This window comes from Lytechinus variegatus, chromosome 4 (genome assembly GCF_018143015.1).
Source record: "Lytechinus variegatus isolate NC3 chromosome 4, Lvar_3.0, whole genome shotgun sequence".
NCBI lineage: Eukaryota > Metazoa > Echinodermata > Echinoidea > Temnopleuroida > Toxopneustidae > Lytechinus > Lytechinus variegatus.
Window position 1 is genome coordinate 20473450 of NC_054743.1, and position 15077 is coordinate 20488526.

The window sequence follows — 15077 nt, forward strand, 5'->3', positions numbered from 1 at the left end:
AAAAAGTTCTGCCGGACTTGGTTCAGGCGATGTAGGAAAATTCTGAAGTGGATATGGATCGCACTTAATAAATGATGCGAGTGCGACATTATCCATTTTGCCATGATATAAAACTTTATTTTGTAAATGATTTGTAGACGAAATGTATCGGTCTCAAGAGTTCCACTTGTGCTAAAGCATACGTACTGATAAGTCTACCGTAATCGATGCCTTCTCATTTTATTCATTTTTTTTTATTCATTCGTTATGAATTTCATTCGTAATGAATTTCTTTTGAATCTTTTTAATATTTTTGCAAGCTACAGCGCACGCTGGCTCTTGTCCAGATGAAGGGTTAATCACGTGATCGTCAGGGTCATTACGGCAGTAACCAATCAGAGCACGTCCCTTGTTGTCCGTAGATGGAGTGAAGATCATTGGTTGTATGCCAACATAAGGAATCGAGAGAAGGCCGGCTGTGAATTTAATTTAACAATTGAACACTTAGTGCCAGCATATATAATCACTTCTCCGAGAAATTTACCAGAAATATTCGATATAGAGCTATACGTTATTGTAAGAGGTTATTATTCAATACTTATCGTAATCATTTGTTATCATATTCATTATATTTTGTTCATCCAAGGTACACTCTAAAAAATGAAGTGCTAATTCAGCTTTTAAAGAACGTGTATAGTGACTGCACTTCGGAGTGCTGATTTTTCTCGTTCAAATTTGAACTAGACAAATCAGCACTCCGAAGTGCAGTCACTATACATGCTCTTTAAGAGCTGAATTAGCACTTCATTTTTTAGAGTGTAGCTTATTTTGATATACTTACTGCTTCAAAAGAGACCCCTGCACAATTAGATATGATCAGAGTACGATAAATAACATTCAATTGTTTATTATAATACATCTTTTCATAAATAATTCCAAAACAAAACCAGAGAATGGTAAGAAATAAAATGAATAGTAAAGCATAGAAATGATATAACATACACAATATAAACGTTGTTTAAAATTTTATACGACGTTTTTTACTATTTGAACCTAACAATAGTTGCTTAACATTAAACAAATCTTAATCTATTGAGAGTTAACTATTAAAAGTTAATCTTTGTGGCTTAAGATTTTAAACACTTATTTTAATTGTTTTAACAAGTATACCCAGTTGTTGTGTGTCCGGACGATCAATTTTAGAAAGTCATTTGGAAGAATTTACAAGTGAAGTTTCATTAATTTTACGGTACAAAATGTGAGGAAATATTATAGAGGACAAAAAAGAAGATGATTACAACTATTGAATTCATATTTTTTGTGTAATCTAAAGACAAAAAAGAAGGCTTCAAAAATATAAAGTGTCCGGACACCCGACTACTGTATATGGTCATTATAGTAAACGGTGCGTTGTATAAAAAAAATATGCGTGTATGTGATTCAGTTTCATTGAAAATAAAATCAAACCAATTTAAACATTATGGCCCGAATTAACAAATTTGGTTTTTAAAACCATCGGTTTTTATGTATGGTTATATCAGGGCCCGCTTGGAGAACAGTTTTCGGAACTGTATATTTCCTGTATAAATTACGCTTATCTACCGCATATGAAAAAAAAATGTCCAATGCTGATAAGCGCTTTTGTCACAGTGAGCCAACTTGACGCCTGTTGCCATGGTTAAACTCTATTTTATTCATGAGGTCACTGTTTGAAGAGTGGATTCATTAAATCAAAACAGAATAAAATAGCGTGGATAACCACGGTAACAGGCGTCAAATTGGCACACTAGCTGAATGTGACAAAAGCACGCATCAGCATTGGACTTTTTAGATATACGTACTTGGTAAACAAGTTTAATTTATAGCAGGAAATCTGCATAAACCATGGGTTCAACATTACTGCATGGTTTTAAAAACCACCTTAGTGAATTCGGGCAACAGATAGCACTGTATTATATGACAATATACTTACTTTCACATGCACCTTCAAATTCCATTGTACTTTTCTCATTTGACTTTTTTCTTTCCCTATTTACTTTTTTATTTTCCTGGGTAATTTTGTGCAATGAAAGATATACCTCTTTCATTGCATTGTATTCTATTTCCTTTCCAGGCCGCCATCATATTCAACGTTACTATACCAAAAAATGGCGGTCTCCCATATTAGCAAAACCAACTTCAGTATCTGTAACTGAATGGGGTTTAACAAAGAGAGAGAAATAGAAATAAACGAGAGAGAAAGAAAGGAAGAGATTGGCTACTCCAATAATTCATAATGCGAAGGAGCTAAATGCTGACTTCAAAGTCAGCCGTCTTTTACCTCAATTGATGATAAATGATAAAATAAACCGATGTGTTGGCTCAATTGGTAGAGCGTCCGTCTCACAACCGGGAGGTCGGGGGTTCAAACCCCGGCCGCGTCAGACCAAAAGAAGTTAAAAGATGGGAGTTGCTGCTACCCTGTTTGGCGTTCAACGATTAAAGGGATAGAGCCTCGTCGATCTGGCGCTGCACAGCGGCTAGCCGGGCCCACGATCAATTGGGTAAAGCAAATTTTGGGAGCATTTCTTTTTATGTCTATTTCGAACAATAAATTATGGATTTATCATTTATCATACTGTACTGTATGTGCTCAATGGAAAGTCAACCCCTCCAAAAAACGCACTCCTTCATGCTGAGTGCTGAATGCATATCAGCAGCAATGTCTCGCGAGCCAAGAGAAACAAACTTTATTAATTTCTATTCGAATTGGAAATATTCTATGTATTTTGTTATCATCATGATGAAAACTGTTTACTTATTGTCACTTTATTTCAAATATGATTATTCTGTTAATGAAATGTGGAAATCAAATTAAAAGAAATTTATGATAGTCGGTGCACACATTTCGCATCCTTACAACATTGAGATTCGGAATATTCACCAATGGGCAGATTTTCGGGACGCGCACGTTTATTCTCATTTTTTGTTTTGCCTACACAATTTGTTTGCTAATGAGTTGTGCAAATACATTCAAATATTTAAAGAATAATTTATGAAAGGCAAAGTCACCTTCGCAAAGTGTCACCAACTCCACTGAGGTAATTGAGCATTCAATGGGCATCATACCGAAGGTTTGGTACGATGCACAGATTGTTTCGTGCTTTGTAATATGAAGTCGGTAAGATGGCTCGTTAACGAACATATCAAGTCGATACCACCAGCCTGCGAAGAAAAAGAAAAGTGAATGATGAGGGGACGTATCTAAAGCCATGCAACACACTAAGAAATAAAGGTTCAAAATTGAACCCCGAAAGGTTGATGCAAAATCAGCACCCTATGGGTTCAATTATTGAACCCCTGATTTGGGGTTAAAAAATTGAACCCTGCGGTTGGGGTTCATTTTTGCACTCTGCGGGTTCAAAACTGCACCCCTATAGGGGTTCAATATTTTTGAACCCATAGGGTGCTGACTTTGCATCAACCTTTCGGGGTTCAATTTTGAACCTTTATTTTCTTAGTGTGTATATATTTTACCTTGTAATTGTTTTTTAATTTTGAATGAAATAAATTGAAATTAAATTGAATTGAATTTGGAACATTCGAGGAGGAATTCGGCTCGTTTTGAAATGTTCAAGACCAGCAGAATGACCACAATAAATTTCATTCGGGAGGGGCCACTTACACTGACGAGTGGATACCATGCGCGACCCAAAAAACACGTAAAAAGGATGTCTTTTTCACGATAGGGCACGTTACGTACGTAACGTGATAAGGGTGTCAAAAACACAAAAATAATGAAAAAAGGGTATCTATTTCGCTAGGAAAATGACGTGTTTAGGGTCGGATTTGTGCCTTGCGGGGATGATAAAACAAAATTCAAGTGTTTTTGAAGGTGTAGAAGATTTAAATTTAAATGTTTTATAAAGGATGTCCTTTTGCCCTAATACTACGTGTTTAGAGTCCGATTTGCGTGAGGTATAGAAGGTGGGGTCGTACCAAACCAAATAAGGTAAAGCCGACGACCGAAGGACCCGTAACAATAAAACATTCCTTAAGTTGTTTAGGGGTTCATTTCAGGGAATGTTTGCCAAGAGTATCGTTTTGTTTCCAATACTTGTTAAGGGTAGGGTTTCACACGCCAATACTTGTTAAGGGGTGCATTTTCAGAAAATGGAAATTACGTGTTTAGGGTGCTTTTCGAGACCCCATGGTCGCGCATGGTATCCACTTGTGAATGGAAGTGGCCCCCCGGGCATTCGGGCCACATTCGGGAGGTATTTGGATGACATTCGGTTGGATTACATAGGGGAGGCAATCGGAGTATTCTGGGAAGACTCGGACCCATTCGTATCATTCGGGGCGTAACGGTTCGATCTCGGCCATATTCGTTTTGAATCGGAGCAATTGATTCTGGGCACTTTTGGCTCGATTCTTGCCCTATTCGATGATTCGGGAAGCATTCGGATTTGATTGCCAGAATTTATTCGGGTCTATTCTTGGCGATTCTGCGCTGAATCGTGACCTGTTTCGGACCTACTCGTCTCGATTTTGATTCGGGGAGCTCCCCGAATCAGAGAAGAATATGTTCCGAAACCACCTAATCCATCCGAATCAGGCCATATTCAGGCAGAATCGGCCCGAATTTATTCTCTTCGGAGGAAAGAATAGGCCTACTCCCGAATCCTCCCGATATGATTCGGGAAGCACCCGAATCAGAGACGCTTGTTTCAAATCCATCGAATCAGGCCACATTCTGGCAGAATAAGTCCGAATTTATTCAAGAAAATTCGATTTGGTGTAAACTTCACACTAAGGAATAAAGGTTCAAAATTGAACCCCGAAAGGTTGATGCAAAATCAGCACCCTATGGGTTCAAAAATTGAACCCCTGATTTGGGGTTAAAAAATTGAACCCTGCGGTTGGGGTTCAATTTTGCACCCTGTGTGTTCAAAACTGCACCCCTAGGGATTCAGTTTAAAATTTAGGGGTGCAGTTTCGAATCCGCAGGATGCAAAAATGAACCCCAACCGCAGGATTCAATTTTTGATCCCCAAATCAGGGGGTTCATTTTTGAACCCATATAGGGTGCTGATTTTGCATCAACCTTTCGAGGTTCAATTTTTAACCTTTTTAGTGTGCACCAAGAAATTTTAGAGATTGTACAACTTTTATATTTTCATTGTTCATCAAATCGTTATAATCAATTTTCTTATTCGTAAAAATCATACACTGTGTTTTCTTTACATTTAAAATCAATTCATTAAAAATTCTTCCAGATTTTTTCGCATTCGCAGAGGGAGAACAGAATTGATGCTCCCGATTCCACCTGAATACTTATATTCGGATGGATTCGATGCTGATTCGGTTCCGGTGTAACCCAGGCTTAAAGGAATGGTTGACCAGGCATATTTAAAAAAAAGAAATGTGATTCTGAAATTTACCAAAATGTCAACCTTCTTGCTATATCTAACTCGTGTTACAATTAGGTATCATATTCATAAGTTGTCATCAAACCAAATGCCACAAATTCGGTGATTACTATGGATTTAGCTAGTGTTTCTTTTAAATCAATTATGAGCCCCGGGCCCTGTTTGATATAAATTTATGTATTGATTTATTTTTTTATGCAACTGTGCCCTGGTATTATTACGTATAAGCCATTGTCCCCCGGTTCGGCGAAAAGTATAATTTCCATTCCCACATAACAGCTGCAAATTTTTCTGGCGCGCTAAGGGTTAAACGTTTTGTTGAATGCTTCTCGGCTTCTCTTGATAATAACTTCTCTTCCAAACATAATTATATAGGTGAAATTGAGAATGGATTTTTTCTATTTACATCATAAACTCCTAAAAAAAGTTTGGAAATCTGATTATAATAGACAATCCCTCCATGGTTTGAGTAAATATCAATGTGTAACTAATATCAATCGATAGATAATTTAATTGTCTTTAAGATGATACCCTACATTATGTGATTATCGTTCACATGGAGGTGCAGTGCCTTGCAATGTGGGGCAAGTTCAAAATTGAAAAGTTGCAAAATGACACAATATTGAAAGTCACTGTTCTTTTATCCTTGTTGCTGAGTGAGTTTCTCAGCGGTTTCTTTTGTTTTCATGCACATTAACATCAAACTTAACATGGAATCAAACACATAACAAACAAACATGCATGGGTATTTCAAACAACGACTCAACCCATGTTATCTCACAGAACCATCACTACATAAACCACAAGAAAACATAACGAAGCAGGGGCCTAATTTGAATGGATTTTCATCTCTATTGACAGAGACAAACTAAAGGAATCACTATTTCTGCTCGTTTTGTAGCTTTTCAATTCGGACCTCATCCAACACTTGTGAATCCTGCTCTTTTTGTAATGTCATGATCATAACAAGCATGGTATCGTTTTAAAGAGATTAAATGATCTTTTGATTGAAATCAAATATGTCTTGTGTCAAATTGGGAGTTGGGAGAAATTAATGGTCAAACTCAGATTTCCAAACTTTGTTTTGCTCGTTTTCAGTTTGCAGCTTTTCAATGCATCAATTGAATCCTGCTCTGTTCGTGATGGCATGATCATAGCAAGCATGGTATCACTTTAAGAGAATTAAATGATCTTTTGAATGATGTCAAAGATGCATTGTGTATTGGGAGTTGGGAGAAATTAATAGCCAAACTCAGATTTCCAACCTTTTTTGAGGGGTTTAGTTTGGATTCAGTGTTCGGATCCTTATCATGCTGGAGTTTCTGTATTGTTCTTGCTTCATTGATTTATCACAATTATCAACACCATAAAATGAGTGGATGCACGAGGCTTGAAGTAAAAAACTCGATCCTAAACACGGGTTTCATGAAATCCAGTGGCGTCGCTAGGATTTTTTTCCCGGGGGGGCAACGGGGGGGTCCTTGCTTTTTCAGGGGGGGGGCACCGGCCATTTTTCCGGTGTGTGTGTATGTGTCCACAAGGGCGGATCCGACTTTCGCCAATAGGGGACGGGGCCCAAAATTATCTTCACCTATATCAGTCACTTCTTAGTTTTATTCTTATAAAACATAAAATAATCTCATAAGCCTTATAAAAAGTGCGAGCGCGAAGCGCGAGCGATTTTTTTTTTACTTTAATGTATTTTTTCCAGAAAATTTAATTTTCTGGGCAATATTATGTGTGATCCTGAACAAGATTCGTATTTACCCCCAAGCGCGAACAGAATTTTTTATCAACTGTTCTAGCATTATCGTAAAGGGACCTGTTAAGGACTGCTTACAGTTACCCACGAAGACGGTATATATTTCAATAATGCGAGCGCGAAGCGCGAGCAAATTTTTTTGACATTCCGACCTAAAAAAGGTCGTTCTAAGCACTTTTTGTATTAATTAATGGGATAGGTATGTAACTAAACAATTGATGCGAGCGCGAAGCGCGAGAGGAAGAAAATTGAGATTTTAGACCTAAAAGCGGAACACCCTATTCATATTTTGTAAGTCATAAATAGGATATAGTCAATTGGGTATCATTAATAATGCGATCATGAAGCGTGAGCAGAAAATTATTGATATTCTGATGTGAAACTGGATAATTTAAGTACATTTTAAATAAAGAACATGCAGGCTATTGCGCATGTTTTATATTTAGACCTAAAATCTGGGCATTCTGAATACATTTGTTTAATGGAACATTATGGAATACACGTAGACAATATGACCTTGGCAAATCAAACAATGTGACCACGCAGCGTGAGCTTAAAATGCTGATATGTAGACCACAAAACGGACATTTTACAGAGCACTTAAATTTGTAAATAAAAAAAAATAATAATGAAAGCTCGATGTCCGAGCTAAAATATGTTTTGCATATTGACTTCAAAACTTGCTCCACATCAGCCTATTGAGCAAGATATGAATCCCATCGAACAGGTAATCATGGCGCGAAGCGCCAGCAAAAATTTTATATAGTAAAACATGAAAAGATTTTTTTTATTGCAAGTCTTCCCCTTACATTATTTCATTCACTCGTCTTCCTCCTCTTATTTTCCTCTTCTTTTTTCTTCTGTCTTTCTTCTTCTTTTCCTTTTTTCTTTCTTCTTTCTCCCTCTTTTCTTTTCTTTTTTTTGCTCTTCCAATTTTTTCTGGGGGGGCACCTGGGGGGGCACACCAAATCTCAGGGGGGGCACGTGCCCCCCCAGGCCCCCCCGTAGCTACGCCACTGATGAAATCTAATGAATTATGAATCATATGAAAGAGAAAAGCATCGCCTTAGTTTTCATTATGATCAGTCATGCTTGATTGAATTCATTAAGTATGATAATTCATATTTTCGGCCTTAACTCGCAAATGCTTTAGTGATAATGTCTTTTAATGATTTCTTTCTTCTTTTTCTGAGAAATGAGAAGATGCGCTTTTATTTCGTACAATTTCCTAATTTGAATCCCTACACAAAAGTCAATGAAGCAACAACAGTTAGATATCAGTTCGCCTAAAATGGTCTGCGAAATGAGTAGACTCGAACGGAAATGCTCCGAATTTGATGAATAAAAACATATCATCTAATCTCTCAGAAAAATGTGAAATAACTCATTTTCATTGGATCATTTCGCCAGTGCTCTCATTCAATTTCATTGCATTTATCATATTTATTGGTTTCTGCAACACTTTTCATAAACACATGAACAAAGGAAATACAATAATAATATACAGTGGCGTACCGTGGGTCACGGCATTGGGGGGGGGGGGCACCAGCAAAAATTTCGAGTCACTTAGGGAGCGCGCAAAGCGCGCTCAGTTGCCAGGTAAACTGACCTAATAGAGACATTTCAAGGACATGCAGTGTCATTAAACATATATGTAACTCACTGATTAGGTAATGCGAGCGCGAAGCGCGAGCTGAAAATTTTCTGTATTCATACTTAAAAAAAGGACATTATAAGCAAATTTTTTTTAATCATGATCTGTCTCGCTAAACAAACAATGCGAGCGCGAAGCGCAAGCTGAATTTTTTTATATTCATACCTAAAAAAGGACATTACAAGCAAATTTTTTTAATCATGATCTGTCTCGCTAAACAAACAATGCGAGCGCAAAGCGCAAGCTGAAATTTTTTTATATTCATACCTAAAAAAAGGACATTACAAGCAAATTTTTTTTAATCATGATCTGTCTCGCTAAACAAACAATGCGAGCGCGAAGCGCAAGCTGAAAATGTTTTATATTCATACCTAAAAAAGGACATTATAAGCAAATTTTTTTTAATCATGATCTGTCTCGCTAGAACAAACAATGCGAGAACGAAGCGCGAGCTGAAATTTTTGTCTATGTTGACCCAAACAGGGACATTTTAAGGACTATATTTTAGGAATCCATTTAGATTATGAATATCTCAGAATAGTCATCTAATGCTGGTGCCATCCTTTGCTGATTTTGTTAGAATTACATAGAAACACATGAAGCACTTTTTGTAGTCATTGTAATCATGATTATCATGTGCATCTCACTTATCAAATACTATGAGCGCGAAGCGCGAGCTGAAAATTTTTGAAATTCACACCTGAAGAGGAGCATTCTAAGGCTTGTTTGTAGGAATTCACTAAGACCTTACGTATTTCACTAACCAAATGATGCGACCGCGAAGCGCGAGCTGAAAATATTTGATATTCAGATAAGAAAAATTGACATTATAAGGACAGAGTTTAGGAATTCATGAAGAGCAGACATCTCACTAATCAACTAATGCGAACGTTAGCACGGACAGGAAATATTTAATATCAAGACCATAAAAAGGGCAATCACTTGAAGTAGTCATGAAAAAGAAGCAAATGTCACCACATAAAACAATACTAACTCGAATTGCAAGGAAATATATTTGGTGTATATTGATTTGAAAACGGGAGGTTTTAGTACAACAGGATCATATATCCCGTTAAACAGTCCATGCGAGCACCGGGAACAATGAAGACCTAGGCCCTGAGCAAATGTTTCATAACGTTATGAAAAAATGCTTCTTATGTAATATAACATAATATTATATAAAGCATTTCAATGAACAATAGTTTCTTATTTCCCCACTATGTTTCTCTTCCTTTCTCCCTCTTTTTCTCATTTTCCCCGTTTTTTTTTTTTTTTTGCCAGCCGATTGGGGGGGGGGCACGTGCCCCCCGTAGAGTTACGCCACTTATAATATACGTATAACTGACAAGCAAAAAAATGAACAAATTGGCATTTATATATTAATATATATCGATTTTTAGAAGGTTGCAAGGGTTGCTACTATAAGCTAAGCTTGACTGCCTGGCAACCCTAGAAAACAATAATTATTATTCATCCTACGTATCTTAACGTAAGGGTGCAGGTGCATAATGGCGGGGGGGGGGGGCACATCAAGGTCTGAAAAGATGCAATATTACATAATCATTCTTGCATGACTGATCACAATGTATGTAATTTGCTGCAAAACAACACTGTTAGAACATTTCTGCTTAAAAAAAAAAAACTGCATGCAGCAGAGTCTCTAGAACACCTGTAATCTTACTGCACTGTGTAATCTTACATGCATTGTGTAAAATGGGAAAATTGATATTTGGTGTGTGTAACCTTGCAAATTTATTGTAATAAAACGGTTTTCCCCTTTTTAAAACAGACCTGTTCTGTAAAATAGTGGAAAAATTGAAGAAAATCTTCCCTGTTATAACAATTTACAGAATGATTTGGTTATTTATTTCTGTAATTTTTTCTTAAACATTTTTATTCTGGAAAATCTTCTGGGTTTTTCTAACAGTAAAAGGCTACACATTTTCCTCTTTCGTATGATATATCATTCATTATATTTTATGAAAGCAAAGTAAGGAATATTTCGTTTCCAACTTATAGTTCATCTTCCTATCATTCATTGTTCTACAAATAATTCCTTGAGACAATATAATTGGGGGAAAATGCCCAACTTTTAACCAATCCTGGGCAACATACTGCCCACACAACTATTGGTTAAAGTCTGTCCAAATCGGGTAATAAAACTAATAATTGGGTAATAAATTTGCTCTATTGAATAACTGCCCAGAATATATGACCAAGAAACATTACACAACACAGTATGCTGCCCATCATTTTAAATGTGTAATGTCTCAAGGAATATTATACAAATATACCAGGCTTTGAGTAAGTACAGCGGGAATTATTTTCAGAGGTTGGACTGGCATTACTAGTAATTTGGCCAGTACAACCGAGGATAAATAATTCCCTCTATACTTTCGAAATAAAGGCCTGGTATATTTGTTATATATCCTACATTTAATAAGGCATATATGTAGATCATCTTTTCTTAACGCGCTGCGCAGACTGATCTACTTTTCCCGAAACCACGCGCTCAGCGGAACGCGGATTCGTGCATGCGGACTTGGCCGGTAGATTCAACTCGCTGACCTGTGCGCCCGAGAGACTGCATGATCTGTGTCAATTACGTCAATGGTGGAATAGTCGACTATTCAATCATTGACGTCACGGAATAGCACTTCGGTGGGCATTTTATTTTCGACATCATCGCAAAATAGTAAGATTATGTTTGGTCACATGATGTTATTTAAACCAATCAGCATACAGGATTTAATTTATGTAGGATATAATACTTACTATTGTTGAGATGAAGCTTAGTGCCATCTACGCAAATGAAGATATCCTCTTCTCTATCGTATTCACATCCAACCCACATATACACTGCTTCATCAAAATAATATCGTTTTCCGTACTGGGAAGAGACAATTGCGATCTCGTCTTCGTTATTAGGAACGAAGAGGCTGCCTCCAATTGACTCACATGTAGAAACAGCGTCAAGATATCCAAGTTGGAAAGTCGGTAGACGTTTGTAGCATCTAGTTCCTATACCATCCCACCCATCAGGACAGGAACTGTCTTTGATTTATAAACAAAATAGAAATTTCAAAATATTTTATTTTAATAAAGACTTAGTCGTAATGGATTAAAATATTCAGAGCTCCTTACTGATATTTTTTTCTTTTGTAATCCAGAAAAGTGACCCATTTGATGAAATCCTTGAACATGTTTCAAACGTGATAGAGCGATCAGTCTTCAATGAGAAGATCAGAGAAAACTAAAGTCAATAATTATTTCACATCGAGTTTCAGCCTTTATATTCAATACTTTTAACAGTTTTGCGTTTGAACTACACTGTTGCAAGCTTGCAGCATTAAAGGGGCACTTCAGGCTGAAAATAAATATATCTAAATAATACAGTCTTCAGCAAAACGCTGAAAACTTCATCAAAATCTGGCTACCATTGTGAAAACAGTAAACTCTGCACGCAGTCATGAATAGTCATTGTGGGCTGATGATGCCATGCCTAATTTTATCTTTTCTAGTCATGCAATCATAGTTATTTAATTTTCATAAAATTGTGATTATGATATGCCTGCCTTGTTACAAAATGTCAAGTTTGTATGTTGCAACAATTATCTTTCACATTGAATTGGTGGACAAGTTGAATAAATGGGATTTCATAATACAAAAGGGGATATGATATAGTTAGCTTGCTCATTGCATTTTCATTAATACATGCAACTAAATAATGTATCACCGAAATAATGCAAACTTTAAAATGTTTTTGTAATTCGTTGTACGATTTTGTTGACATTGTCAGTGTTTTCTTTGTCTTAACATGATTTGAGGGACAAATGCGCTGACAAATTGAACTTGCACTTAAGAAATACCAGTCACAATTGGCTATCCAGTTAGACCAAGGTTTAAATTGAACCGGAGTTAAGAAAACGACCCAATATACTCCGTCCCATGAAAATATTTTACATGCATTTTCTGGACGAAAACCGACAACCCCATTTGCTCTGTAGCCGATTGATCCTTTATTTATACAGGCGCGTATGCAGGATTTTGCACCCCGGGGGGTTCGACCTGATTTTGGAGACCAACTTTTTTTAATGATGAGTTCAAAGAATATATTAATGAATTTAATTTAATACCACTAAGTTTTAAAGTAATAATTGTGAGCGCGAAGCGCGAGCTATTTTCTGTTTAATTTACGTGACGACCATAAAAAGCATAGAATTTTAAGCACTATGGGATTTCAATTTCGTTTAACTTCTCATCAGAGTACGTCCTATTAGAATTATGTGAGCAGGACCAGTAATTTCTTTACTAGTCGTTTTAGAATATCCCCCAGAAATATTATTGATAACGTGTTGGAAATGATGGAATCTCGAAGGCAATTGACTCAATCTCCTTTATCAGTGGGGTAGCTAGGGTTTATTCAGCAGGTGGGCACTGGGGGCCTTGAACTTTTCGGGGGCAGTTCAAGCAATCATCATTAGTGCGGGGGGGTTGGCGGAAAATATTTCCATTCACATTTTCCCTGAGCAGCCGTAAAATATAATTTTCGTGTTTTTTTTTAAAATTTTTGTCCAAACTGGAGAGGGCAGTTATAAGTTCGTCTTATATTTACTCTTACGAATAACTTCTAAATATATACCTTACGGGTGCGAAACGTGAGCTTAATCTTTTTAAATTTTATGTTTTAGACCTGAAAATTTGATATCCTGGGCAGTTTTATGTTATCATAAACAAGATACTATCTAACTAAACAATAAAATTCATGCAAGCGAGAAGCTCGTGGTGAAGTTTTTAATATACTGGCCTGTAAAAACATCCGTTCGCAGTGACCCATGAATAGATTACATATCTCACCAAACAAATAGCACGAGCGCGAAGCGCGAGCTGAAAACATCTAATATCTCAACATAAACTGGACATTCTTAGCATTTTTTAAAACCCTGAATAGGATGGGTATATAGACCTAGTACATGTATAACTCAATTATGCGAGAGCGAGGTGCGCACTGAAACTTAGATTTTCCAAACTGAAACTTGAACATTCTATAAGCACTTTGTGTCATCGTGAACAATATGTGTATTCAACTAAACATGCGATCACGAAGCGCAAGCTGAACATTTTTGAGATTCTGGTTGAAAATTGGACATAGAATGAGTATCTATACATTCAAACAGTTAATACGAGCGCGAAGCGAGAGCTGATTTTTCAATATTCATACCTAAAATGTGGACGATTCAAGCTCTTTTATATTAAGAAAATGGTATTAGAGCGCTAAAAAAGAGGGAGCCGATTGTGTAACTTAGATTTAGACCTAAAACAGGACATTCAAAGCAATGTAACCATGAACTGGATGGTAAATTGTTTCAAAACAATTCATGCGAGAGCAGAGAAATTGACATTCTATCATGAATAAGATGTGTAGATAACTTAACAAATGATGCGAGCGTGAAGCGCGAGCCAAAAATTTTGATTTTCCGATTTGAAACTGGACACTAAGCACCTTTTGTAATCGTGAATAACGCATATCTAGCTAGACAATTAATGCGGGCGCGTAGCGCTATCCGAAATGTTTGATATATTTCAGTGACTCATGTCACATGAATAGAACACGTAACTCACCAATCAAACAATGCAAGTTGAAAATTTTATTTTCCGTTATTGATTAATTTGAATTACTGAGAAAACCCTATATAACACTGCACACTCATGCATACACCCTTCCAAACACCCGACATCATTACGTCACATCCCTTTAACGCATAAGAGGAAGAGGAGGAAGTAGAAGTAGGAGGAGTAGGAGAAGAAGAAGTAGAAGTAGGAGGAGGAGAAGAAGAAGTAGAAGGAGAAGTAGAAGAAGAAGTAGGGTGCTATAATTTGTCATATTTGCTTAATAAGGTCTAGAATTTATATACCTGACAAATGAATGGCAGATGAAAAAGAAACCAGTAGGCCTATTAGGATGCGAAAAGCTGGCATCTTAGGACCGAGGCTCGGCAACATTCATCGAGAAGCTATATAGGCAGCAAAACTATCGAATGACTAACAGGTAATGTTTGGTCGAAGATTATTCGAAGACGGCAGCAAGATGCGAGTTATTTATGAATTAACAACTTCCTATTTTCGACGAGTTAATAATTATCTGAAGTTGCAAACGTGATTGTTAGGTGGTTTTAGCAAGAGTGGGCGTTGTTACGACTACTAATGTCGCAGCGACGCATGATATCACATCAACGAATTAATGTCGCAGGAAATGACATGTCGCACGGAG

The 15077-nt window shown here is 36.8% G+C and overlaps 1 protein-coding gene across 1 annotated transcript; it reads right to left on the bottom strand.

Moving 5' to 3' along the window:
- Nucleotides 1-237: 237 nt before the first annotated feature.
- Nucleotides 238-15031, bottom strand: LOC121412880. The gene is made up of 4 exons (XM_041605642.1): nt 14722-15031; nt 11582-11860; nt 3031-3183; nt 238-455 (listed from the first exon to the last, which is right to left on the bottom strand). The coding sequence occupies exons 1-4, from the start codon at nt 14807-14809 to the stop codon at nt 238-240; spliced, it is 738 nt and encodes a 245-aa protein (XP_041461576.1). The 5' UTR covers nt 14810-15031.
- Between the last annotated feature and the right edge of the window lie 46 nt (nt 15032-15077).